The 27,955-nt window shown below is 42.1% G+C and overlaps 1 protein-coding gene across 1 annotated transcript in view; it reads right to left on the minus strand.

The window, feature by feature from the left end:
- Window positions 1–27,955, minus strand: part of fat3a (FAT atypical cadherin 3a) — a 394,840-nt gene that overhangs the window by 165,571 nt on the left and 201,314 nt on the right. Inside the window, 9 exon segments of the mRNA XM_051958357.1 lie at window positions 6,763–7,152; window positions 8,347–8,580; window positions 22,973–23,125; window positions 23,360–23,432; window positions 23,434–23,535; window positions 23,537–23,551; window positions 23,553–23,563; window positions 26,730–26,891; window positions 26,894–27,955. Coding sequence (XP_051814317.1) covers window positions 6,763–7,152; window positions 8,347–8,580; window positions 22,973–23,125; window positions 23,360–23,432; window positions 23,434–23,535; window positions 23,537–23,551; window positions 23,553–23,563; window positions 26,730–26,891; window positions 26,894–27,955 — 2,202 coding nt within the window.

A 27,955-nucleotide genomic window follows, 5' to 3' on the forward strand; every position in this document is an offset into this window, starting at 1 on the left:
CCTGACTCCCAGCACAGTTCTCTGCTGGTTCATTGGATCATCTACCCTGCTCATGACGCACTCCTCCATATTCCGCAATCCATTCACCTTCGCCTGCATGCCGCTTCTCGGACTCTGTTTCCCCTGTTTGGACTTCTGGCTCGTTTTTTCCTGCCATCATCTCATTCCCTCACTGGACTCAGACACTGGACTCCGTAAGCCACCCTTTCCGTTAGTTTATCTTTTGTTAGTTTTCACCTTGGTCATCTGGCTCGTCTTTGTTAATTTAGTTCTATTTTATTTATAGTTTTTACCCAGGCCGTATGGTCCACCCTTACTTAGTTAATTTAGTTAAGTTTCCTGAAGTCCTCCTTTTGAGTATTGTTGTTTCATTGTAATTTCATTGAACCCTTTTCCTTATTTACCCCTCTGCCTGTTGCCTGCTGCTTGGGTTCACACTCTCAGTTCATGACAGTGATTAGTGCCCAGAATTGATAGACGGGTGTACATAGCCAAAGAGCGAGAAAATATGTGTCAGCCATGTTTTGGGTGAACATTGGGTGCATTGAGTAACTCAATTTATATTGAGTTATTTGCGTTCTATGAAGAACCTTAAATTGGATCAGTTGTAAGTTGGTGTTTTTTGTCATTTTAAATGTGTTTTCACAGAGCTGGGTCCAAAACTCAGAGTCAAAGGATTTGGATAAGTCTTTTTCCCATTTTTGAGTTGGTAGGTGAATAGAGTCTGTCTTTGAAAGTAAACTATAAATTTTTGAGAGTTTTTTTTTTGTTTCTTGGAGACAGTTTCGTAATGTATTTGACAAATTCAGGTGGCTGTAAATCAGTTGGCCGTGTAGTGGACTGAAGCAATGGAATTCTACTTGTTTTGTATATGTCCTAAATATGTTATCATCAAAAAGGTGATGGAGGTGGGTGACTCCTCTCTCTGCCCACATCCTGAAATAAAGAGCAATTTTATTTTTTGTAAAATCAGGGTTGTGCCAGATTGGGGACAGTATGCTGGGTTTTAATTGGGAGCCTGTGACCTCCAACGTTTTCTACCAAGCAGACAAGGTGGAGACGATCATTGGGTTCTTGAAGTAGGAGTGATGTTTAAGGGCAGAAGTGATAAAGGGAATGTCAGAGATTTTGATCTGATTACAATCTCACTGTTCTAGTTCCAGCCAGGAGTTATATTCTTCATGTGGGTGAATCCATTTGGTGATATACTGTAGTTGGTTGGCTAAATAATAATACATGAAGTTGGGGGCTCCCAGTCCCCCTTTGGGTTTATTCCTCTGGAGGGTGGCCAGACTGATTTTAGCCTTTTTGTTCTTTGAATAGAATTTACCAATGGCAGAGTCTAACGATTGAAACCACTTTGATGTGGGTTTAAACGGAATCATGGAAAAGAGGTAGTTGATTTTAGGTAATATTTTCATTTTTACTGTAGCTATTCATCCCAAAAGGGAGATGGGGAGGTTATTCCATCACCTTAGATTTTCACAGACTTTGTCCAAAAGTGGGGTGCAGTTCAGGTGAACTCGCTCTGAGAGTTTGAAGGAAATATTTATGCCCAGATATTTGATGTTGCCAGTAGGAATAGAATAATGCAAGTTTTGGACTGTGGGATTCCAAAAGTTTTCTGTTAAAGGTAATATGATTGATTTTGACCAGTTTATGGAGCAGTCTGAAAGACATGAGAAGGTTATAATGAGGTTAAATACTTCCATCACTGAGGTTTTCGGTTCTTGTAGGTAAAGTAAAATGTCATCTGCGTATAGGTTAATTTTGTGTTCAGACTCCAAAGCGCAGATACCTTTGATATCAGTGCTCTGATGTACAGCTTTTGCTAATGGTTCGATAAAGATCGCAAACAATAAAGGAGAGAGTGGGCATCCTTGTCTCCCCTTTGCAAACTGAAAATTTGTGAAGTGATCCCATTAGTGGTGGCTGTAGCCTTGGGTGAGTTGTACAGAGCCAATATCCACTGGATAAACGACTCTCCGAAGCCAAATTTGTGAAGCACAGCGAAGAGAAAAGACCAATTAACTTTGTCAAAGGCTTTTTCTGCATCCAGTGACATAACGATAGCTTCTTTGTTGTGGTGTTGCGTCAAAGAGATTAGATTCAGAAGTCTTCTGATATTGTTGGTGGAGTGTCGGCCATTTATGAAACCTGTTTGATCATAGTGGATTACTGACGGGATAATTTTCTCCAACCTCGAGGCGAGTGCTTTTGAGATAATTTTGATGTCAGTGTTGATTAGTGACAGAGGTCGATAGCTGGAGGGAAGTGTAGGATCTTTGTCTGGTTTCAATAATAATTTAATTGCAGCTGTATTCATATGCGAACTTATATAACCATTATTTTTAATCTCTGTCACTGTCCTGAAGAAAAGGGGTGCTAACATTGACCAGAAATGTTTAAGAAATTCAGCGGGGAAACCATCAAGACCAGGTGCCTTGCCTGCTGGCATACTGTCTAATGCACACTGTAATTCTTTGATAGACAATGGAGCATCTAGTGTGTCTCTGTATTCTGATGCTAATTCGGGCAAGTTTAGATTGTCAAGGAAGATATGAATATCTTCTTCGTTTGGGTTAACTGTTGATGAGTATAAACTTCGGTAATAATTATAGAAAGTCTGATTAGTTTCCTGGGGTGACTGAGTATATTTCCCTGAGGGATCCTGAATTGCTGTTATGAAGGATTTTTCTTTATTGCGCTGGAGTTGGTTCGCAAGAAATTTTCCTGATTTATTGTTGTGTTCAAAATCATTATATCTCAGTTGTTGTAGTAAGAACTCTGTTTTCTTTGATAAGATATTATCAAGTTTTAGTTTAACATTTTGCAGTTCAGACCATAATTGATCACTTAGATTTATTGCATAGTTCTCTGTAAGTTCTTTAATTTTTTAATTTCTTCCTGCAGTTGTTGATCCTTTTTTTTCTTGTACGAGGAGTACGATATTATTTTGCCTCTGATTACGGCTTTTCCAGTTTCCCAAGGTAAAGATGGAGATACATCATTAGAGTCATTGCTTTTTTAGAAAGTCTGCCCACTCACTTCTTATTATTCGATCAAATTCCTGGTCTTCGAGTAGAGAGATGTTTAGGCACCAAGTCTGAGAAGGTTTAGGGATGGACTCTGTTTGCAGGCTGAGAGATATTGGTGCATGGTCGCTGATAATGATTGGGTGAATTTTAGTAGTAGCTTTGTGTGCGATAGAGTTATTTGAGAGGAAAAAGTCAATTCTTGAAAACGTTTGGTGCACCTGAGAGAAAAAAGTATTGTCTCTCTTTGTTGGGTTTTTGAGTCTCCAGACATCTTCTAGTCCAAAATCTTTCATATAATCCTGTATGACTTTAGCTGATTGTAGTTGTTTTGCATGTATTGGACTATTAGATCGATCTAGTGACGGGTTTAATACTATGTTGAAGTCGCCACCGATAATGGTTGTTGAGTTAGCAGATAAGTCTGCTAAGTGGGAGAAAACCATGTGAAAGAAGGCTGGATCATCATTATTCGGGGCGTACAGATTTGCAATTGAATATAATTTATTAAAGATTGTTGCCTGGATAATAATATATCTGCCCTCTGAGTCCGTTACTCTGCTATTTAAAGTGAATGGTACTCTCTTATGGATTAGAATGGAGATCCCTCTTTGTCTGTTGTTATAACAAGATGAAAAGATGATATTATAATTCGGATCTAATAGATATTTTTCTTCTGATTGTAGTAAATGTGTTTCTTGGAGGAGCAAAATATCTGTCTTTAATTTGGAGACATAATCCAAAATTTTAACTCTTTTTGTTTGTGAGCGTATGCCATGAACATTCCAGGCTATGATATTTAACTTGAACATAGAGAGAGAAGTTCAGTCATTGAATAAGTAGCGATATAGAATATCGTCTGTGTGTGTCCTTGTGAGCTGTTTGTTGCTGTCTGTGAGCTGTGGGCATTGGAGAGAGATGTACATAGCAAGTCATGATCTATATACGCATTATATAATAGCACAACATTGCCTGAAAAGCTATCAACAAACACGTTATAAAACATACAAGCATAATAAACATGGGAGGTACATAGGGTGTGAGTGAAAGTGAGGGGGGTGAGTGTGTGAGAGGGGGAGATGGGTAAAGGGAAACATATAGAGAGGGAGAGAGAGAAAAGTAGGAGGAGGAGGAGGGGGTTCTCCAGTGGGCAGTGTAGATAAGGATAGTGACACATTTTGATTTTTTTTAAATTATTTTTTCTAAACTAAATTACTAAGTGGTATACTAAGTATTTAAGACTTTATTATTATTATTATTAGATGAGCCAGGGGTAATGGAAGATTCCTGAAATAGCTGCCCATCTATGTATAGTTTGTTCACAACTAGTGCAGTCCGTTTACCTTTCTGCCTGTGTTTTTTCATGATGAGGTATAAAACTTTGCGCCTCTCGTTTATTTCTCTGGGAAACTGATCATTCATCCCGTCAGACGTCCCTTTCAGCTCCGGTCCTTTGCGCCTTACGAGCACTTTCTGTTGGAAGTGCTCAAACTTTGTGATGATAGGACGGGGAGGGTTTCCTTCTCGGGGTCCGAGCCGGTGGATTCGGTGGAAAGTGATGTTTTTGACCGTATCTGCAGGGATTTTAAGTGCTGACACCATGAAGTTTTTAACCAGGGACTCTGGGTTATCCGGTGTGGACTCAGTGACGCCAGAGAAGATCAGGTTTTCCCGCATACTCCTCAACTGAATGCGCAGGACAGTCTCCTTCAGGGTTTTGTTCTCTTTTTTAAGTGTAGTCACCTCTGAAGTGACAGCTGTCAGCGTGGACCGGCGTTCCGAGTTGTCTCTCTGCAGGTCCTTTATCTGCTGGTGAGTGTACTCCAGGGTTGCCTTCAGGTCCTTAATCTCCTGGTGAAGCAGACCAAGGATATCGAGTGTTTTATTAATAGATTCGAGGACACTTACCTGGATATCCGTGGTCTGCAGGTCTAGCGTGTCAGTCATGGAGTTGGCTTTCTTCCTCTTGTCTGGGTTCTGGGTGACCGGAGCGGAGTTTGGGTCTTCCATAGTGCACCGGACGAAGTAGTCGTCGATAAATCTATCGAGGTCCTCCACTTTTAGCATTACTTCTGCGATCTTGAGCAGGCTACTTAGTTAGGTTGTTTGTTTTTTTTAATACAAATTAGTCGAGAAAACGGCAATTTGTTTACTTCTAATCTAGCAGCTGGGGGTAGGTGGCGGGAGTATGGGACACCGGGCTCGTTGATACGAGCCGTTCGGTCCCTGTACGACCAAAGTGAGAGCTGTGTCCGCATAATTGGCAGTAAGTCAAACTCGTTTCCGGTGGGTGTTGGACTCTGCCCAGGCTGTCTCTTGTCTCCGATCCTGCTCGTGGTGTTCATGGACGGGATCTCAAGGCGCAGCCGGAGTGAGGAGGGTGTCTGGTTGGGGACCTCCGGATTGCATCTCTGCTTTTTGCAGATGATGTGGTTCTGTTGGCATCCTCACATCATGACCTTCAGCACGCACTGGAGTGGTTTGCAGCCAAGTGTGAAGCGGCAGGGGTGCAGATCAGCACCTCCAAGTCCGAGGCCATTGGGGCCGGTTGGGGGGGAGTTGCTTCCCCAAGCGAAGGAATTCAAGTATCTCAGGATCTTGTTCATGAGTGATGGGAAAATGGAGCATGAGTTGGACAGGTGGATCTGTGCAGCATCAGCAGTAATGAGGGCATTGTATCGGACTGTTGTGGTGAAGAGGGAGCTGAGTCGTAAGGCAAAGCTCTCAATTTACCAGTCCATCTATGCTCCAATCCTCACCTATGGTCATGAGCTCTGAGTAGTGACCAAAAGAACGAGATCGCGGATTCAAGCGGCTGAAATGAGCTTCCTCCGTAGGGTGGCTGGGCTCAGGCTTAGAGATAGGGTGAGGAGCTCAGACATCCAGAGGGAGCTCGGAGTAGAGCCGCTGCTCCTTCGCATGGAAAGGAGCCAGTTCAGGTGGTTTGGCCATCTAATTCGGATGCCTCCAGGGAGACTTCCTTTAGAGGTATTCCGAGCCCGTCCGTCTGGGAGGAGACCCCGGGCCAGACCCAGAACTCGCTGGAGGGATTATATATTTCGTCTGGCCTGGGAACGCCTCGGCATCCCCCAGGAAGAGCCGGAAAGCGTCGCTGGGGGGAGGGATGTCTGGAACAACCTGCTTTTCCTGCTGCCTCCGCGACCTGGCCCCGGATAAGCGGAAGAAAATGGATGGATGGATGGATAGATGGATCACATCATCAAATAAATATTTAGTAGTCCAGCCATTAGCATGCAGTAGAACTCTAATCCTGGCTGGATTAGAGTTCTACAAAAACTTTTTTCCACCACTGTATATTACCATTACTTGTCACTAACTTTGTGTTTTTCCTGAGGTCCTGTATTCTGTGCTTGTTCTCTCCACATATCTCTCTGGATCTGGAGCTATACGTCCCCGATCTGCAGCTGCTGGCCTCACCACCTGCTATCCTGGCATTTCCACCCCAAACACCTCCTGCTATCCCCATCTCCCCCATCCCCACTCTCACCCAACCGGTCGAGGCAGATGGCTTTCTAAAAACATGTTTGTGGTTTGAGATTTGCATCCACAGTATTTGCAGGTGAAGCTGTAACTGCTGCCAAATAAGCTTCCACAATGTACAAATTTAAGGGTCGAAAGAGTGATCTTTATCATTTCTAATAAATTTGCAAAAAAGACATCTAAAAACATGTTTTCATGGGCTGACCTATGCAGAGATGTCACTCACCAGTTAACGGGTGGATGTGAAACTTCCCATGCTCATTTCCTGATCGGATACTGTAAGTGATCTCAGCATTGGTCCCAATGTCCTTGCTGGCAGCGTAAACTCTCAGAACCTCAGTGCCAACTCCCACATCCTCAGGTACTGTTGCCAGCTGATCACGCCGTTCAAACACAGGAGGATTGTCATTGATATCGAGAACAGTTATTGTGACATTTACCAATGAGTAGAAGGGCATGGGAGATCCCTGATCAGATGCACAGACTGTTATCTGATAAGCTGACTGGACTTCACGGTCTAGAGTGTGTTCCAGTGCCACAATGCCTGAGGACTTGTCAATGGAGAAAAAACCTCCTGCAGAGTCAGCCAGGGAATAAACCACCATACGACCCAGACCTGCTGCAGAGAAAGAAGACAAGTGTTATGTATACATTCAATGTTTTAAAGCTGAATGGTAACTGACATTAATTATTTAACAGATTAAAAATATATTAACACCAAAGAGAGACACCATGCCAGAAAATGTATTACATTAACACAGTTGCTGTAGTACCTTGTTGTTCCACCTGCTGGAGTATATTACTATTTAATTAGATGGAAGACTACAGCTTGTTTGCTATGTGAACCAAGGAGGTGGTTGCTCGATCTACAGGTAGTTCTGTGTTGGCAAGCACAATGGGAATGTCCCCTCTCAAATCCATCCATCCATCCATTCTCTATACACCGCTTTATCCTCACTAGGGTCGCGGTGGAGATGGAGCCTATCCCAGCTGACTCAGGTGAAGGCAGGGGACACCCTGGACAGGTCGCCAGTCTGTCACAGGGCTACATATACAGACAAACAATCACACTCACATTCACACCTACGGGCAATTTAGAGTAACCAATTAACCTCAGCATATTTTTGGACTGTGGGAGGAAGCCGGAGTACCCGGAGAAAACCCACGCATGCACAGGGATAACATGCAAACTCCATGCAGAAAGATCCCGGGAAAGCTGGGACGTGCTAACCACGACACCACTGTGCAGCCCTCTCAAATCCAAATAGTTAAAATGAGTAGTTTTGTATTTGTTATTTCAGTTGTGTCATGTTTTAATTCTGATTGTTGTGGATGGAACAGGTGTTTTTCAGCGCTTATATGGCTGTTAGTGTGGGGTTTTAGCTACCCAGAGGCCACTATGACAAAGATTTCTGGGACAGCTGTTGGCTTCTGCTGATGTTGTGATATCCATGTCCATGGTTAAAAATGGCTTTAACGACATGTGGAACAATGGCCAGTGTATTTAATTTATTTTAACAATTAATCAATTACTGATCAATACTGTGTCTTTCTCGATACTGTTAAGAAATTTTTCCTAAATTTTGTCTCCCTTGTGTCTTTGTAATGATTTCGGTTAACTTTTTTGTTACTTTTGAATTGTACCATCTCTATTTAACAGATGTTTTGAGAAACAATGCACGCTGGATTTTATATATGAAAAGTGTTTTATAAATAATACATAGATTAGCTTTTAAAGAACTACTCAAAATAGCAGAAGTAGAAACATAAATGATAATAGCAATAGTACTGGCAGCAGTAAGTAAATCACCTTCATCGGGGTCTACAGCCTGGATGCGGGTAAGCAGGGCTTTAGTGAGTGTGTCTTCGTAGACGCTGGTGGTGTACTGTGACAGGGTGAAAATGGGCGCGTTGTCATTCACATCAGTCACTGTCAGCTGTACCTCAGCACGGCACCATAGCCCACCACCATCAGTTGCCTGGGCAACCAGTCTGTAATTGTGTGTCACCTCACGGTCCAGAATGACAGATGACTTGATCTCACCTGGACAAGTTAGACACAAGATGTGAAACATTATAAGAAACAAGTAAAAAAAAATCGATGTGTCTAAAGTACACACACACACACACACACACACACACACACACACACACACACACACACACACACACACACACACACACACACACACACAGTCATGGAAAAATTATTCGACCACGCTTGTTTTCTTCAATTTCTTGTTCATTTCAATGCCTGGTACCACTAAAGGTATATTACCTGAAGAATACAATGAACAAAAATGCAGCTGATTACATAATACTTTATGTCCTATTTGACATGCTTAAGATTAATTGTATTCCCAGGGTATGTAAGAGCCATTTCATGTGATAAGCAGCACTGTACTTGCAATGTCCTAGAGCGGTTTCCTGCGTGCATTCGAACCGTTGTCAGCTCTCGCATAATGCCTAAAACAACAGAATTATGTGACGCTGTTGTGTTTATAACAGACAGAGTTTCAGTTGGCCCAAAGGTGAAAAACGATGGAGAATAGGAACAAGTTAGTGAACAATGGCTTTGTTTATTCACACTCGTTTAATGCGGTCTTCACACAGCTTCTCGTTCTTCTGTCGACTTCATTGTCACACACAGAGCACTCCGGGCTGCCTTTCTGCTCTCTTGTGGTAGTTATGAGGAACAACACTAAACCTTAAACCCAAATTGACGAAGCATCCTTGTTTTCTTACAGATACACATTTCTTTAAACACAACAGAAGCCACAAAGGCAGCCATCTTGGCACTGCTCGAAATTGGCACGAGTATACAGGTAGTGACAAAACTGAAGAGCTCCAAGACGGCTGTTCATTACATCAAGAAAAAACAAGCTGAACATGGTACTACCAAAGTGCTAGCCGGTTTCGGCAGGAAATGTCTTTCTACCCCACGAGATGACAGTGGACTCAACTGTTCCTGTGTCAGGAATTATTGTTACGGCTCCAGGTACATGAACAATGGGTCGGCACTGTCGAGAAATGTAACTTGTTTGGCAAGGAAAGTTAGAAACCGACTTCTTGAAGCTGATCTGAAGTCACACAGGGCAGGAAGAAGCCCTTCATCAAGGATAGGCAGAGGAAAGCCCGGTTAGTCTTTGCTGGGATCACAAGGATTGGACTGTTAATGATTGGACTAAGGTTCTCTTCAGGGATGAATCCAGTTTTCAGTTGATGCCCACTCTAGCCAACTTACTAGTTAGGAGGAAGCCTGGAGAAGCTACAAACCAGACTGTCTGCCCCTACAGGAAAACATGGTGGTGGATCAGGAACCATCTGGGGTAGTTTCAGTCTGGGTGAAACAGGACCAGTGAACCAGGTCATGTTTGGGGCTACTCTTGAAAACAGTTTTCTTCCATCAGCTGGAAAACTCTTTCTTGCCTCCAGTGACTGGATTCTCCTACAACACAATGCCCCTTGCCACACAGCAAGGTCAGTTAAAGCCTGGATGGAGAACCAGAACATTGGAACCATGCCTTGGCCTTCTCAATCACCAGATCTAAATCCAACTGAAAACCTGTGGAAAATAATCAAACGATAAATGGAGAATCATAAGCCCAAAAACAAAGCAAATATGTTTGAATTTGAGCAACAGGAATAGTCTGCTGTGACAGTGTCAGAAGCTGGTGGAGAGCATGCTAAGATGCATGGCTGCATTCATCAGAAACAATGGTTATGAATCAGTCCTAACTCCTGTGTATATCATGTGACTGAAAGAGACAGAAAACATGGAATTCGGAATAGCACTGTTTTTGGCAGCACAATCAATACAATAGAACAGAATGTGCTGTATTGTCATTATACAGAGTAAAATGACATTGGAATGGTAAATGGTCTGTATTTATATAGCGCTTTACTATACCTGCAAGGTACCCAAAGCGCTTTACATGATACATCACATTCACATACACATTCACACACTGATGGCGGAAGCTGTCAAGCAAGGCGCTAACCATGACCCCATCAGGAGCAATTCGGGGTTAGGTGTCTTGCTCAAGGACACCTCGAGCACGACGGGGCGAGGATCGAACCGGCAACCCTTCGGTTGCAAGATGGCCACTCTACCCACTGAGCCATGCCGCCCCTTGGAGAGCTTCTTCACAGTGCAAACAAGAAGGTGCAAGACAAAAATCTTAAATGTAGTGTAAACAGTCTCTATTTACAAATATGTCACAAAGAGTGAATATTGAGGTGGCGGCTGTGGCTCAGGTGGTAGAGCGGGTCATCCAATGAGTGATGGGTCAGCCATCCGATTCCTGCTCTGACCTAGTCATGTGCTGTTGTGTCCTTGGGCAAGACACTTTGCCCGCCTTGCCTCCAGTGCTGCTCTCACACTGGTGTACGAATGTGTGTGAATGTTGGTGGTGGTTGGAGGGTCCGTTGGCGCGGATTGGCAGCCACGCTTCCGTCAGTCTGCCTCAGGGCAGCTGTGACTACAAATGTAGCTTATTACCACCAGAGTGAGAATGTGTGAGTGAATGAATAATGGATCCATTGTGAAGCACTTTGAGTATGCCTTAATTTAAAAAAGTGCTATATAAATCTAATTCATTACTATTATCATTATTATTATTATTAGTAGTAGTATAGAGCAGCAGCAGCAGAGACAGTGATGCATATATCATAGCTTTCGATGTAAGAACTTAAGTGATTTTGGTCATTAAAAAGAAAACCATGGAAAATGGACAGATATCAGCCCTAAAATTAAACTCTTATAAGCTATTTTTGTTGTTATCATTATATTTGTCTAAACAAATGTACCTTTATTTGTACCAGACATGAAAATGAACAAGAAATTGAAGAAAACAAGGGTGGTCAAATAATTTTTTCCATGATTTTATATATATATATATATATATATATATATATATATATATATATATAGTGTATACTTACATTAAAGCTCGTGTCCGGAGTTTCCGTTTGTTTTCAATTTATGTATCATTGTTTAACAAAGCTTAATGTGTTAGTCTAGTTCGATACTATAATATAATGTTAGTATGACGCGATATGAAAATTTATTCATGAGCTCCGCCTTCCTCTCATAGACCCCCATGTTATTCCAAAAAGCGCCGGTCGCTGCCAACCAATCAAGTTCGAGCTTCAGCTTTGTCATGCTGTCAATCAACGGTTATGCGCACAGCAAGCAAGCCCATGCAGAGGTGGGCGAGCTACGCACTACGCAACCGCGAGCACATTTGTTTTGCTTGTGGAGGAGAGAGCATCAGGGATCAGCAACTTCCAGAAAAGTTACTAATCCCACGGCTTGTCAGGCCAAGAGACTGCAGGACGTTTTTTGGCTCGGGGTGCTCGCGTTGCTCCCCGACCACGGCCCTCCATAGCCCGCTTGACGGCTTCGTTTAGATGCCCGACCTCTGGAGGAAGATGTTGGGGCGTCTGGGACATACTCTTCGTCAGAGGAGTCATGCAATTCTGAACTCTAGATAGAAATAAAAAACAATGTAACACATATACATGCGTAAATGCACTAAGTTTGATAAACAACGTCATCGAGAGGGATACACGAGTGTAATCATATAGTGAAACTTTACTCGTTCGTCCTAGCAGATTCATGTTATTTTGGTATTAGGACAAGTTAGACTCAATACAGAATTCTAACGTAATTCCTTTATTATTTACAAAATGTACTAAATGTAGAGGAGTGGAAAACAGCAAAACAGGCAAGATGCTGCAGCATTCGGGCACTCCTGTCAGGTACTGCGCGCGTGCACAAATAAAGGGGCGAAATCAGAGGGAGGGTGGGACCAACAGTGTTTTGGGAGACGCTGCGATTCAAACTCCGGACACGAGCTTTAATGCTGTCAAACGATTGAAATGTTTAATCAGATTAATCATAGGGTTGCTGTGGATTAATATTGATTAATCATTATTAAATAGAATTCATTTTTAATTTATATTAATCACATTTCATTTTGCATGTGCAAACAGACTCAAGAAAGAAGAGAAAAATATAAGAACATGTGAAGAGTCCATTTGCAAAAACAGATAACTCCGTTTTGATACATTTTCAGAAAACTTTTTTATTGTTTACTTGAGATAATATCAATCAAACTGAAGTTGAGTGGATTTGACTCAGTAGAAAAATACATGACAAAATAGAGAAAAATAATTATTAGTGTTATTATTATTATTATCTCAAGTAAACAATAAAAAAATTAGTTTTCTGAAAATGTATAAAACGGAGTTACCTGTTTTGCAAATGAACTCTTCATATATATGCATTTAAGGTGTTTATTAAACACCTTTAAAGGTTCTTGATAGAATGCCTGACTAACGCATGCTTCGCGATCATGTGGGACTTTAAGCTGGAAGTGCTTCAGTAAAAAGAAAACTCCTTTCTGCAGAGTGTGCATGTTGGCGCGTCAGTCAACTGTTCCGTCTGGGGTTTTTTTTGCATTCAAATTTCCCACTAAAAGGGCCAATGTGCTATTTGGTAAGTCCTGACCGATACGGATTTTTTGAATTCATTACAGTATTTGGCAGGAAAACATTCTGACAACTGATTAAATGGTCGATTAATTTAAAGTATATGTAATGAAAATAACTTCTTTTTTTGGTCCATTAACACTGACAACAACAAAGATATTAAATATAGGCAGAAGATTTTACTGGTTTACAATACTTTGTCCTTTAATATTTGTTTAACTTTACAACAGAGAGGAATTTTAAAGTACACAACATGCAACAAAGCATTATGTCACGCCAACAGCTGCAGGCTCGAGGTACTGACAGTATTCTCTCTTCCCCCTCCTTTCCCTCTCCTTGGTGACGTGCATGCAGGTGGAGCTGCAGCACAGGTGCGCCTCATAACTAATCAGCTGAGCAGAGCATGAGCAGGTGGGAGTGATCCAATCAGCCACTTCACTCTCTCCATAAAGACAGATGCTACTTTCTTCTCGAAGCCAGACTGTGAACAACCAATAGTCAGTCCTCTGCATTGTTCAGTCTAATGCTCACATTCCTGAAGACCCTGGTTAATTCTGCTTCTCTGCTCCTTTTTTAGTCTGGACTTCTGCCTGCTCATGTCACCCCCCTAGACCCTCAGTCGCCTGCCTCTGAAACCACTCCGGCTTTCCCTGGACCTTGTCTCCTGCACTGGGTCTCCGGGTCTACTGTGCCAAACCCACACACAGCTCTTCCTTTTGGCCACCTGTCTCGCCACATCCCACAGCCCACACCCAAGATTCCCCTGCCTCTTCATCTGGACCCCTCTCCTTGTTTCCCCCAGTTAAGTCCCAGTATTCCTCTGAACCAGATTGGTAGTTTTCTTTAACCTTTTGAGCAGAATAGCATATTTTGTATTTGTCAGGTTAGTATTTTAAACCCTGTTATCGTGTATGATTAGTATTGCTCATCTTGTTGTAGCAGCCGCTAGAGGACCTTCTCCTGTTCTAGGCATTACGCGTATTTTGTAGTGTGACCTTTTGTCACTACTGGTTGTGGTCTCTTTCCTGTTGATTCTCATTTTGTAAAATAAAAGCCTTTACTGTACTACTTCTGTGTCGAGTCTGAATTCCTGCACCTGGGCCTCTGGAAACTGTAACACATGAAATCTCTGGAAAATTATATAACCTTAAAAAAAAAGAGTCAGTCCATAAAGGAATTATGAAATACATCTTGTCTTGTACTTCTTGTGTTGCTGCAAATTATTAGAGGCATGTTATATATATATGTATGTGTGTGTGTATATATATTATATATTCTATTAAAAATCAGCCGTTTTCTTTTATAATAGTCATTATCACATTAATAATGTCTACTCTTTGGAATATATTTCTGATAATTTATGTTATCTTCATTGAAAATTATTAATTTCACCCAAAATCGTCCGCCTTCCTCCTGCCCATCCGATGAGAGCCATTCTTCCAGTTTGACCCGACGGCCGCAGGCTGGAGATGCGACCATGAGGCAAGCCCCCACTGGTGGCTCAACGTCGTTATGGGCAACCTCAAACAGCACGGAGCTGCGTGGAGGATGCAGAACTGCTGGCACAAGACCACCAGCAGTGGAAGAAACTGGTTCATCTGGTCAGCTCGATGCATACGGGCGGGACACCCGTCCACCCCAAGCAAGCACCTCCCTGGTTTTGTTTCACATTGTTATTGAATTTCTTTTCCTTGTGACATCATTGCCATTTGTTTCATGGTGCCCCACCAGAGACAAAAACACACTGGACCACTGCCAAGCCACTATAAAGACGCCAATCGTTCAGTTCCCAATGCAGCTGTGGGACACTCCGATCACTGCCTTGTCCATCTTGTCCCAGCCTGTAGACAGAAACTGAAAAATGTTAAGCCTGCTGGCCCACTCCTCATGAGCAAACAGCTCCAGTTGTCTCAGGTTTGATGGGTGTCTTCTCCAAATGGCATGTTTCAGCTCCTTCCACATATGTTCAATGGGATTCAGATCTGGGCTCATAGAAGGCCACTTTAGAATAGTCCAACGCTTTTCTCTCAGCCATCTTGGGTGTTTGGCTGTGTGTTTGGATCGTTGTCCTGTGGAAGACCATGACCTGCGACTGAGACCAAGCTTTCTGACACTAGCAGCACATTTCTCTCCAGAATGCCTTGATAGTCTTCAGATTCATCGTACCTTGCACACTTTCAAACACCCTGTGCCAGATTGCAGCAAAGCAGCCCCAAAACATTACTGAGCCTCCTCCATGTTCACCGTAGGGACAGTGTTCTTTCTTCGTATGCTTGGTTTTTGAGTCTATGAACATAGAGTTGATGTGCCTTACCAAAAAGCTCCAGTTTGGTCTCATCTGTCCAAAGGACATTCTCCCAGGAAGCTTTGTGGCTTGTCAACATGCATTTTGCAAATTCCAGTCTCGCTTTTTTATGAGTTTTTTCAGCAGTGGTGTCCTCCTTGGTCGTCTCCCATGAAGTCCACTTTGGCTCAAACAACGACGAATGGTGCGATCTGACACTGATGTACCTTGGCCTTGGAGTTCACCTTTAATTTCTTTGGAGGTTGCTCTGGGCTCTTTGGATACAATTCCAACGATCCGTCTCTTCAATTTGTCATCAATTTTCCTCTTGCGCACGTTCCAGGGAGGTTGGCTACTGTCCCGTGGGCTTGAACTTCTGAATAATATGAGCCACTGTTGTCACAGGAACTTCCAAGCTGTTAGAGATGGTCTTATAGCCTTTACCTTTAAGATGTTTGTCTATAATTTTTTTCGGCTGTCCTGGGACAATTCTCTCCTTCGCTTTTCTGTTGTCCATGTTCAGTGTGGGTACCACACCTTTTTCCACCAAACAGGCAGGGTGACTACCGTTGTCTGCCTTGTAAATAGCAGTACTGGACTGATTTATGAAGTTTGGAAACACCTGTGATGTCAATTAAAATGACACACCTGAGTTAGATCATGTCCACTCTGGTCAAATTAGTGTCAATCGTTTATAGAGGTACCTCATTTTTGTCCAGCCTGTTCATTAGTTTGTTTTTAAATAATTATGTAAATCAACAATTTCAAAAGTGATGGCTGTTTTATTACTTATTTTCAATATTTTATATTTATTGTTACTTTGTGAGTTTCAATGATTTCAGTGAGAATTGTGGGTTTTTCCTTCTTTAACTGAGGGGTACCAACAATTTTGTCCACGTGTGTACATCCAGACAACACAAGACAGTAAACTATTTTGTCCAAAACATGTCCTGAAGTCGGTATAAAATCCACGAATCGGTTGTTTTCAAGGAAATGCATCTCGCGATGCGCGTCCAATATTCCCCGTATTTTTCGTAATTTTTTTAATTTAAAAATAGAATATTAGCGATTTTTTTGTACTGAAAACGGCTGGAATTGACTGCAGCTTAACGGGTTAATGTTGTTTTGTCTTTTTGTGTGCAATTGCATGTCTTGCTTGGTTGTCCTTCTTAAGCTGCTTGTATGCCTTTTTTAATTGCCCCTTGGGGACAAATAAAGGTTTTTGAATTAAATTGAACTGAATTTCATCAGGAATGGGAACAAAAAATAAACCAGCTGTCATGCAACAGCGTGGTCTGCCATTTTCATTCCCACTCACACACAACACAGAGGAGAAAGAGTTAGGCCAGACCGGCCACATAAGGACATTTGTAAGTGACCCCCCCCCCCCCCCCATTGAATGGGTGTGTGTGTGTGTACATATATATATATATATGTGTGTGTGTGTGTGTGTAAGTACTGTCAAACGATTAATTTTTTAAAAATCTGATTAATCACAGGGTTCCTGCAGATTATTTTCAATTAATCACAATTATATAGAATTCCTTTTTAATCTATATTAATCGTGTTTAATTTTGCATGAGCAAACAGATTCAAGAAAGAAGGGAATACATATGCACTTAACATGTTTATTATACACCTGTGCTTTAATGAAAAGAAAACTCCTTCCTGTAGAGCAGGGGTCGGCAAGTAGATGTGGCTTCGGGCCAAAATGTTTATAAACAATCGAACAGCGGGCCAACCTGCGGGGGGTGCGCTCCGATTCCGCGAGCGGGGGGGGGGGGGGGGCGGTTGCAACGATACCGCGAGCAGCGAGCTTCTACAGCCAATCGCCGCTGCTTGGGACACAGGTCTCAATTCTGATCACAGATGTATTAAAAATTGACTCCCGAGACACACATGTTTTGCACACACTGTTGGTCAGTGACATCTGGCTGGTACAACTTGTTCGACCAAGTAGCGCGAACGCGGAAATGCTCAGCAGCAGCCGACCACGAAGTTTCATGCTGCGGTGACGGACTGGCTTGGCTCCGTCCCAAATCAAATTTTCAAAATCATCTGGTGGCCAGATATTATTCCTGACAGGCCAGTTTTGGCCCGCGGGCCGCCAGTTGCCGACCACTGCTGTAGAGGTGCATATTGCCTGTAAGTTGGTGGACTGTTCCATCTTTGGGGTTTTTTTGTATTCACAAAGATTGCCAATGTGCTGTTTAGCGCAGGATATTTAATTAAAATTCAAAGAGGTCCAATCAGAGAAAATGTAACAAAGCCAAAGGTTCCAGAAAATCTTTAATGTCTACCTTGAATTAGTTGTGATTTATGTAAACTGGCAGTTTATTAGCATGTAATTAATAACTTACCGTCAAGTAAAATAAATTCAGGATGGTAAAAAACATTTTGACAATATTTATTCATAAATAAGTTTTGATATAAACGTGCATCTGAAAATAAAGTTAAAAATAATGACTGAACAATCTGAACCAACTTCTTATACTTTTAGAATGATCTAAATCTCAAAAAATTTAAACATTGAACATTTTTATTTTTTTACTGTCTTATATCACTCCCTTATATCCTTGCTGCCTCATGGAGGAACTGAGCTGCCAGTATTCTGAATCTGGTCTAAATTGTGTCAGGGTCGATCTCAAACACATTTGGAGCTCATTGGTGAGTCTGGAACCATATTTAGTTTGGATTATTTTCACTGTTGAGAAGCTGCCGTACAGCTGTATGCTTGATCCAAACATAGTCAACATGTGCAGAGTGACTTTCCCCTCAGTGTCAATTTGTTTATTACTCCGCCAAGGAACGGAGGAGTTTTGTGACGATCGGTGTACGTTTGTCTGTGAAGCTGTCCATGACTCAAAAACAGACTAACGGATTTGGAGGAAATTTTCAAGGCAGGTCAGAAATGACAGAAAGACCACCTCATTAAATTTTCACAGTGATGCAGCTTATAGTCTGGATCCATGGATTTGTTCAGGATTTTCCATTGCAAGATATAGTGACCGGGACGGCGTCACTGTTAACCATGACAACAACAGTGTTTCCCCTAGGTTGAGAATTTACTTGTGGTTGGTGCTGGGCGGTGGAGGGGGATGTCGCGGAGTTGATAAGTGCATTCAAAATAATCTAGTCAAACTGGTTTATGAACCATGTGTTTATTTATTGCACATAGATACAACTTAAGCCTGCTGCAGACTTGCTTTAACACAAACAGAACCCAAAAGAAAAACGAAAAAAAAGGGAAAAATATGTCTGTGAATCTGTCTTGTCTGTCTGCAGCATTAGCTCTAAAACAGACTAACGGATTGGGATGAAATTTTCAGGGAAGGTCAGAAATGACACAAGGACCACCTCACTAGATTTTGTAGTGATGCGCTTATAGTTGGATCCATGGATATGTGAGAGAGAATGGTGTGTGTGTATGAGTGAGGGTGAGGTAAGGAGGAGCGGTGTGTGTGTTGCAGAGACGAGTTTGAAAGCGCAGGTACAGTGAGCTGCACCTTGATGATATAGCCGATCATAGAGGCCAGTGTGAGAAGCCAGTGTATTCTGGATAAACTATAAGCGTGGACAGTTGCTGCCGGTTCAATAAGTTCTCTTCGTTCTCCATCTGCAAAGTTTATTTGGACTTGTATTGGCTGTTACCAATGAACGAAGCTGTGCTAAGCTAAGCAGGCGAGCACTACCCGACCCGCTGCCCAACCACGGTTCGACGGCCAGCAGAATCGGTCGGTAACACCTGTTTCAGTTACCTGCATCAATCACTCCACCTGTTACATATTTCAGTCACTCAATTCAGCATCTGTACGACATAACCTACGCATGCACAACACATGCCTTTGCGCACGCAAGTTAATTTAGTATTTATTTAATTTTTTAGGTCAACCTATATTAAATGGCCAGGGGCCTCATTTATAAAACATTGCGTAGGATCCATACTAAAGTTTGCGTACGCCGAAAATACGAAATGGGCGTATGCCCTTCGCCCCTGATTTATAAAACTGTGCGTAAGCACAGCTGCATGCAATTTCTTGATAAATCACACACCAGCTGGAAGATTGCACCCACACCCACATTTTACCCTGAATGGTCAATGCAAAGTAACTCATGAATGTATCTGTATATAAATAAGCTGCGGGATCCACGGCATTTTGTGCAGCGCCGGCCGGCAGTCTTTTCACTGCTGTGCGTCAGGATGAATCAATCATGTGTTGACCCAGGCCACCCTGCCACTAAATTTGCTATGATCATGTCCGATGTACAAATAATTTGTAAACTGACTGAATGTGCATTTTTTTCGGTTCACATAGACAAATTCATTTTCACTCGGGGGTTGTGGTGTGAAGCATATGTGCCTGCGTGCCTGTACAGGGCTGATTAATGGTTGGACGCTCATCCCATTCGGCCGCATATGGATAAATAAACAAAATTCTTTACTTTTTTTTGCCTTTTTACTGTGATAGTTGCAGTGAAGAGTGACAGGAAATGGGGAGAAGACATGCATAAAAGTGCCGCGGGCAGGAATCGAACCCGGGCCACTGCGTCGGAGACCACCCCTGCAAATGGGTCTTCTGCTTTCCCTGATGAGCCATACGGGTGCCAGGTGATCAGTAAACAAAATTATTTAATAAAGATCACCGCACCGGCCCCAGATGTGGACCGGCCCTTCGGTCAAACGACCGAATGAAATAACGTTCAATCCGCCCCTGTTGATATGTGAACATAGTTCTGCAAATACAGTCGTCGGCCGAATGACGCACTATATGAACATCTACAACAATGAGGGTTTATGATTACCCGGCTCTACAAGTCTAATGCGTGATAACAATAAAGGTTTGAGATCAATCTGGTTTCAATTCGCCACTTCACCCTCCGGCACTGCCATTCCCTCTGTCTCCAAAATGTGCTTAAGCAAGCATCAAAGTTGGCGCACCGGTGCGCACATTCTCACACCAAGTTTGTTTTAGAAATCACAACGTACACAGCGTACGCCATTTTCTACGCAAAGTTTGTGATTTACGCCCTGTTTTGTGCGTAAGGAAGCATCAAGAATCAAGATTGGCGCACTGGTGTGCACATTCTCACGCCAAGTTTGTTTTTATAAATCACAACCTTTGCCTTGTTTTGTGCGTACGCAAGCTTTATAAATGAGGCCCCAAGATCCTGTGTTGCCGTGATTTCTGAACACACAAACTGAGGAATAAACGGTCTTGGTGGAGCACTGCACTCTCTGAATGATTTTCTTGTTTATCTTTTTGTCTGTCCTCCTCTCTGTCCCTCACCTGTATTCTGAACTCAGCTTAGCGATGGAAGCGATGTATCAAATTTAAAATACCCGAAATGTGTTGTCATACTGCGCTGCAGATACGCTAATTATGTTAAAAATTTTAATGTAATGAATTCTGGCATTGGATTAATCTGTGTTAACACGCTAATTTTGACAACCCTAATATCCATCCATCCATTTTCTATACACTGCTCTATCCTCACTAGGGTCGCGGGGGGTGCTGGAGCCTATCCCAGGTGTCTCGGGCGAAGGCAGGGGACACCCTGAACAGGTCGCCAGTCTGTCACAGGGCTCAACCCTAATATATATATACATATACACTGCTCAAAAAAATTAAAGGAACACTTTGAAAACACATATTTCAATGCGGGGGAAAAACAAACTGGATATTTACATTGATATGGACTGGTTAATGTGTTTGGAATGAAAAGATGCCACATTGTTTAATGGAAATGATAATTATCAACCCCTAGGAGGGCTAAATTCAAGACACCCCAAAATCAAAGTGAAAAAGTGATGTGGCAGGCTAGTCCATCTTGCTGAAATTCCTTGGCAGCAATTCAAAATGGTATTCAGTAGTTTGTATGGCCTCCATGTGCTTGTATGCATGACTGACGATACCAGGACAAGCTCTGAATGAGACGACGGATGGTGTCCTGGGGTATCTCCTCCCAGAACTGGACCAGGGCATCACTGAGCTCCTGGACAGTCTGAGGAGCAACCTGATGGTGTCGGATGGAACAAAACATAATGTACCAAAGGTGTTCTATTTAATTCAGGTCAGGTGAGTGTGGGGGCCAGCAAATGGTATCAATTCCTTCATCCTCCAGGAACTGCATGAGTTCTCTTACCACATAAGACCGGGCACTATCGTGCACCAGAAGGAATCCAGGACCACTGCACCAATGTAGGGTCTGACAATGGGTCCAAGGATTTCATCCTGCAACCTAATGGCAGTCAGAGTGTCATTGTCCAGCCTGTAGAGGTCTGTACATCCCTCCATGGATATGCCTCCCCACACCATCATTGACCCACCACCAAACCAGTCATGCTGAACAATGTTACAGGCAGCATAATGTTCTCCACGTCTTCTCCAAATCTTTTCATGTCTGTTATATGTGCTCAGGGTGAACCTGCTCTCATCTGTTAAAAGCACAAGGTGCCAGTGGTGGACCTGCCAATTCCTGTGTTCTATGGCAAATGTCAACCAAGCTCCACGGTGTCGGTCAGCGAGCACAGGGGCACTAGAGGATGTCAGGCCCTCAGACCACTCTCATTACATCTCTTTCTGATTGCTTGGTCAGAGACATTCACACCAGTGGCCTGCTGGAGGTCATTTTGTAGGGCTCTGGCTGTGCTCATCCTGGTCCTCCATGCACAAAAGAGCAGATAGCTGTCCTGCTGATGGGTTGAGGACCTTCTGCAGCCCTGTCCAGCTCTCCTCGAGTAACTGCCTGTCTCCTGGAACCTCCTCCATGCTCTTGAGACTGTGCTGGCAGACACAGCAAACCTTCTGGCAACGGCACGTATTGATGTGGAGGAGTTAGGCTACCTCTGCAACCTCTGTAGGGTCCAGGTATCGCCTCATGCTACCAGAAGTGACAGTGAACCTAGCCAAATGCAAAACTAGTGAAAAACAGTCAGAAAACATTAGGAAGGAAAAAATGCCAGCGGCCTTCACTGATAAATTCATTCCTGTTTTGGGGGTTGTCTCATTGTTACTCCTCTACTGCACCTGTTGTTAATTTCATGAACACCAAATCAGCTGAAGCTGACTAAAAACCCCCTCTTTTACTTACTTGACCGGATCAGTATCCCATGTTTGACTGATATGATGCAATACTTAGAATAAAAAGTGTTCCTTTAATTTTTTTGAACAGTGTATATATATGAATCAACAACACGGGTGGATTCTACTTATCATCATCAGTCATTTAGGACAACATTGGATCATTCAGAGATCCTCACTGAACTTCTGGAGTGAGTTTGCTGCAGTGAAAGTAAAGGGGCCAAATAATATTGCACATCCCACTTTTCAGTTTTTTGTTAAAAAAGTATTAAATATCCAATAAATTTCGTTCCACTTCACGATTGTGTCCCACTTGTTTTTGATTCTTGACAAAAAATTAAAATTTTATATCTTTATCTTTGAAGCCTGAAACGTGGCGAAAGGTTGAAAAGTTCAAGGGGGCCAAATACTTTCACAAGGCACTGTATATATATATATATATATAGTGTGTGTGTGTGCGCGCGTGGCTGCATGTGTAAAAAGCAATGTTTCCTGCTCCATGCCGCATCAAACTGGATTGATTCAAGTAGAAAAAAATGGAAGGATGTGTTTCAAGAGAAGCACCGTGTTCATACCAGTGTCTGGGTCCATGCTGAAGTCCTTGGATCCCGGACCATGTAGAGAGTACTGGATCCAGGCACTGATGCCCATATCTGCATCTGTAGCTGCAACCCTCAGCAGCACACTGTTGACTGGGAGGTCCTCTGGGATGTAAGCAGTGTACACAGCTAGAAACACACACAAACACAGCAAAGAAACAAAAAAAGCTTAGCCACTGCATTTTGGAAATTTCAAATGACACTAAGAAAGTTCAGGACTCTCTAACAATAACTATTTTTACAGATAGGTAAGTCAATGAATGTGGTAGATCTGTGTGGTTTATCTGTTGTAAATTTAACTTCCATTGCATTTTTCTTCACGAGCTGTATCTGTCCCTTCAAAAAGAGCACACTTTTTTTCACTTACCTGGTCACAGATAGGATTGTTGTCGTTAGTGTCCATCACTGTCACCTCCACCATTGCCTGAGAAACAAAACAATCCATCGCTAGCAGTAATGTTGATGATGTAGAGGTTGCGTTCCTCCCTGTCCAGCTGCCCTTTCACATACATCTTCCATTCACCCTGAACCAGACCAAGCAGCGAACACACCACGCATAGTTGCCACCTGGACAACACACAGCCAGACAGAAAAAAAAAAGATACAGGATTGGTAAAGAAGATATCTTCAACAATATAAAGCTGTGTCGAAACAATATTTGCATAAACAAAAATGTGGGACAAATCAGTTATAAGTCAGGTCCAAGTTCTAAGCTCCACGTTTGCAGCTAAAATATGTCACTGTTGCAACCATCCTCACTTTAAAGTAAATTTTTAATATTTTAACAAAGTAAATTTTGTAAATTTTAAATAAACTTGAAAACATCAAACTGTACCTGACTGGGTGTGGTCTCGGTGTGTTAATTCCATAATGTTATAATCAGTTATCATTTCTGGGAATAAAAATTTGCACATTGTACTGGTTTGTTGTTGGCCTCAGTAAAGTCTGTATATGTGAATCTGATTAATCAGATTCACATATCTGAATCTGATATGTGATCTGATATCCTAATCTGTCATATTGTGAATCTGAATTAATCAGAGGTAATCTATTGTAAAGTTTAAAAAATGTGTTGAAAATGAAGAGTAGATTAAGTGTGCAGCTAATCTACTCTTCATTTTCTAACACATTTTTTAATCTTTACAGTAGATTAACCTCTGATTAGTCAGATCCACATCCACATGGACTTAATGAGTGACTTGGGTCAGCTTCATGTTAATTCTGTCCAAAACTCTCAATTCGATTTCAATGGTGATTTATATAAGATTTAGTGATAACCTATATAACCCTGTTTAAAAGTAATTGCCCTCCTAAACCTAATAACTGGTTGGCCCCCTTGGCAGCACCAAACTGCAGTTAACATTGCCATGACTTGTCTTTATATCACCAAATCTGCAAACTAGTTGTTCATCTCTGGTTCATGGAACATGACACAAGGTGTTCACCTGGCCTCTAAATTTCTTCTATCTTGACTGATAATTCTGAAAAGTTCATTGAGAGCCATTTTGCAGGGTGGTATGCTCACAGTTTTTTGCATTATTTTGGTGTCACATGGGGACCTACACAATATTAGGCAGTGTGATCAGTGTCACTGCAATAGATGTGAGGGGGGGCTATGTGGAAAAGACATCACATTACAATGGCCAGCTAAGTGAAATATTATGAAGCCACAGTAGATATAAAGCATTAGTCACAAAGACAATAAATCTTTCAGGAAACTGAACAGTAATTAAACCAAAAAACAATCTTAATGGCAACTGGTGTGTGCTGAGAGAGTATACAATTTTCTAATCTTCCGTTAGTGGATTGTTATTCACACACACACACACACACAGTACATACAGTTGGGTTTAAAAAGCCTGGAAGAACATCAAAATTTGTTCACATTGTTGTTTACTCCAGAGAGCAAACAACAAAAATGTTTACAGATTTAGAAATATCAAAATTGATGAAGTTCTGATAAGTAAAAGGAAAAAGTAAGAATACAGACTATGTTCAATTTCTAGCAAGCAAGTCTTTTGATTACTATCCATATTACATCGTTTGTCAAAAAAATAGTCACCAATTGAATTTAACTAATAGCAAATAGGTAGAGCCTTCTATTGGATATTCTGCAGTGATGAATATGTTTCAGCAGGTGACAAACTTATTTAATCCCACCTGATGCAGTGAGGAGCTTTTCATTTCGTAAACACCATGTTGGAAGACATATCCTATGGTTATGGAAAGGATGCTAATCTCTTTCAGAAGAGTGAAATTATTGCCCTGCATTAAGCAAATAAAACAACAAAGGAGATTGGCTGAACTAATATCGGGTTAAGAACCGCCCAAAGCATATTAAACTTGAAGGATAGTGGTGAACCATCATCTTCGAGGAAGAAATGTGGTCGGGAATAAACTCTTAGATGATCATCGGAAATTAACAGTCGAACTCATAGCTATGTTAATCATGGAAGTAAGAGCATTTCCACATGCACAATGTGAAGAGAAACTCAAGGGATTTGAACTAAATAGCTGTGGAACTCAAGAAAACCACTGATCAGTGAGGCTAATCAGAAAAAAAGGCTTCAGTTTGCTAGGTAGCATAAAGATTGGACTGGAGCAAAGAAAGAAGGTCACGTGGTCTGCTAAGTCTAGATTTACCCTGTTCCAAAATGATGGGTGTATCAGGGTAAGAAGTGAGGTGGATGAAGTGATGTACTCATCATGCCTAGTGCCTAATGTACAAGCCTGTGGGGATTAGGGTTATCAGGTTCAGCAACATTATGTTCCCAAAGAATGAGATCAGCTGACGACCTGAATATACTGAATGACCAGGTCTTTCCATCAATGGATATTTTCTTCCCTGATGGAACAGACATATTCCGAGATAACGATGCCAGGATTCATCGGGCTCACACTGTGAGTGAGTGACATCATTTTCACATGTGGATTGGCCTCTACAGAGTCCAGACCTCAGCCCCACTGAGAATCTTTGGGATGTGCTGGAGAAGACTTCGCACAGCGATCTGGTAGAAAATTAATGTAACTTTGCAGAACCTTACTGAAACAATGCCATGGCGAATGTGTACCATTCTCAGAGGTAAAGGCAGTCCAATGAACTAGTCAAGTGTGCAACTCTTTTTTTGGGATGGGCAGTGTATTAACATGTCTGTTTAGCTTGTTTGTCATCCAGGTCATGGTAATCCTAAGAGTTTCGCTAAAAGTCTAGTTGCTTATTTCCTGAAGCTCTAAGCATATCGTTAATACTAATGGTTTTTGATTATTTTGCTAATGCTCCTTTCCTATGTCCCTTTCCTTTGATATACATCAAAGGAAATGGACATTAACTGTTCCCAATCAAGCAGGTTAGAATATTTTTGCACCAAATACCGAAATGTGCATGTACCAAACATGCATGCACATCAAGCAGATTTGAAAATTTCTGCACCAATCCCCAAAGTTGAGTGCTAATATATGAATTAAGGAGCCCTCTTTGTAGATAAGAAATTCAGGGTGTGGGATTCAGAGTGTACAATGACCCTGAATAATGTCTGATGTTCATATCATAGGCGTTCTCCAGCATTAGCTGCTCCCAAGTCACAGAGAGAAGGGTGGAAAGCAGGGACTCTTAAAAGATAGGCTCTGGATGCATAAAACAATTCAGAAAAACATGTAGAATTGTCAAAAGTCAATGTTCTTGTCTGGAGATAATAGCTATAATGCAGTGTTAAATATTTACATTGGTACTCACCAGTGATGTGATAACTGACTTGTCGGTTAACGGCAGAGCTATCGTCATCTCTCGTCATCAACAGAGCCACCACTTCGCCTGGGGGGTCACTCTCCAGAATTGAACCAAAGTAGTAGTTCTCCATGAACCTGGGTGGATTATCATTAATGTCTGATACTGCACTGTCACACTGGAAGTACTGGAAAGAGGCATGGTCTCCCCAAGATCTGATGCCACCACTGTGAATGTATAGGATGGATTGGTCTCATGGTCCAGGTCCTTGCGTGTGGAGATCCAGCCTGTGTTGCTATCAATGCTAAAGGTGTCAAGTAACATGTCTGAATCCCCTTCTGAGTGGATTAATGTACCGAGTCTGTATGTGACCTGGCCATTGGCCCCTGAGTCTGGGTCTAGTGCTTGGACTTGAACAATTCTGGTTCCAACTGATATTCCCTCCATAATGGTGGTATCATAGGAGTTGGTCTGAAAGACTGGTTTGTTGTCATTTAGATCCAATACTTTGATTTCAGTATCGACAGAGGACACAGAATCCAGCTTAGCCTGTTCTGCTGTGGCAGTGACCTTGAAGTAGTATCCTTTGATAACTTCATGATCCAAGGGTTTATCAAGTTTGATCACACCAGTATCCTTTTCCACCACAAATACCCCATCTTGGTTGTTTTCACCATTTTCTCCATTAACCAGGGCAAAGGTAACAGAGACTGAGGTATATTCAAGAGGACTGTTGAGGTACACCCTCCCTATGGCTGACCCTACGGGGGTGTTCTCTGGGACACTAAATAAGTAATGATGTTGACTGAAGGAAGGAATGAAGGTATCTGGAGAAAGAACATGAATGTAAACAGACACTAGAGAATGTCGGACTGGATTTCCTCCATCCACAGCCTTCACAAAAAAAGATAACACAGAGTTTCTTAAGTGACTGAAGCTGCCTTTAGTTACCATCCAACCATTGTCTGGATCTATCTCCAAAATGTCTACCACAGGGACATGTGCCTCACTGTAAAGTGAGTATGTCACTTTGGCATTAGTGCCATCATCAGGATCATGAGTCTGAATTTGTGTCACCAAAAAACCTTTTGCTACATCGGACTTGACTGATGCCCGGTACTCTGTGGCATGAAAGTGGGGTGCATTATCATTATCGTCTAACAAAGTAACCTGTATTTTGCAGTAAGAGACACGCCCACCCGAATCCTGGGCTGCAACTGTAAGAACAAGGTCTT

Source organism: Acanthochromis polyacanthus, chromosome 13 (genome assembly GCF_021347895.1).
Source record: "Acanthochromis polyacanthus isolate Apoly-LR-REF ecotype Palm Island chromosome 13, KAUST_Apoly_ChrSc, whole genome shotgun sequence".
Classification (NCBI taxonomy): Eukaryota; Metazoa; Chordata; class Actinopteri; family Pomacentridae; genus Acanthochromis; species Acanthochromis polyacanthus.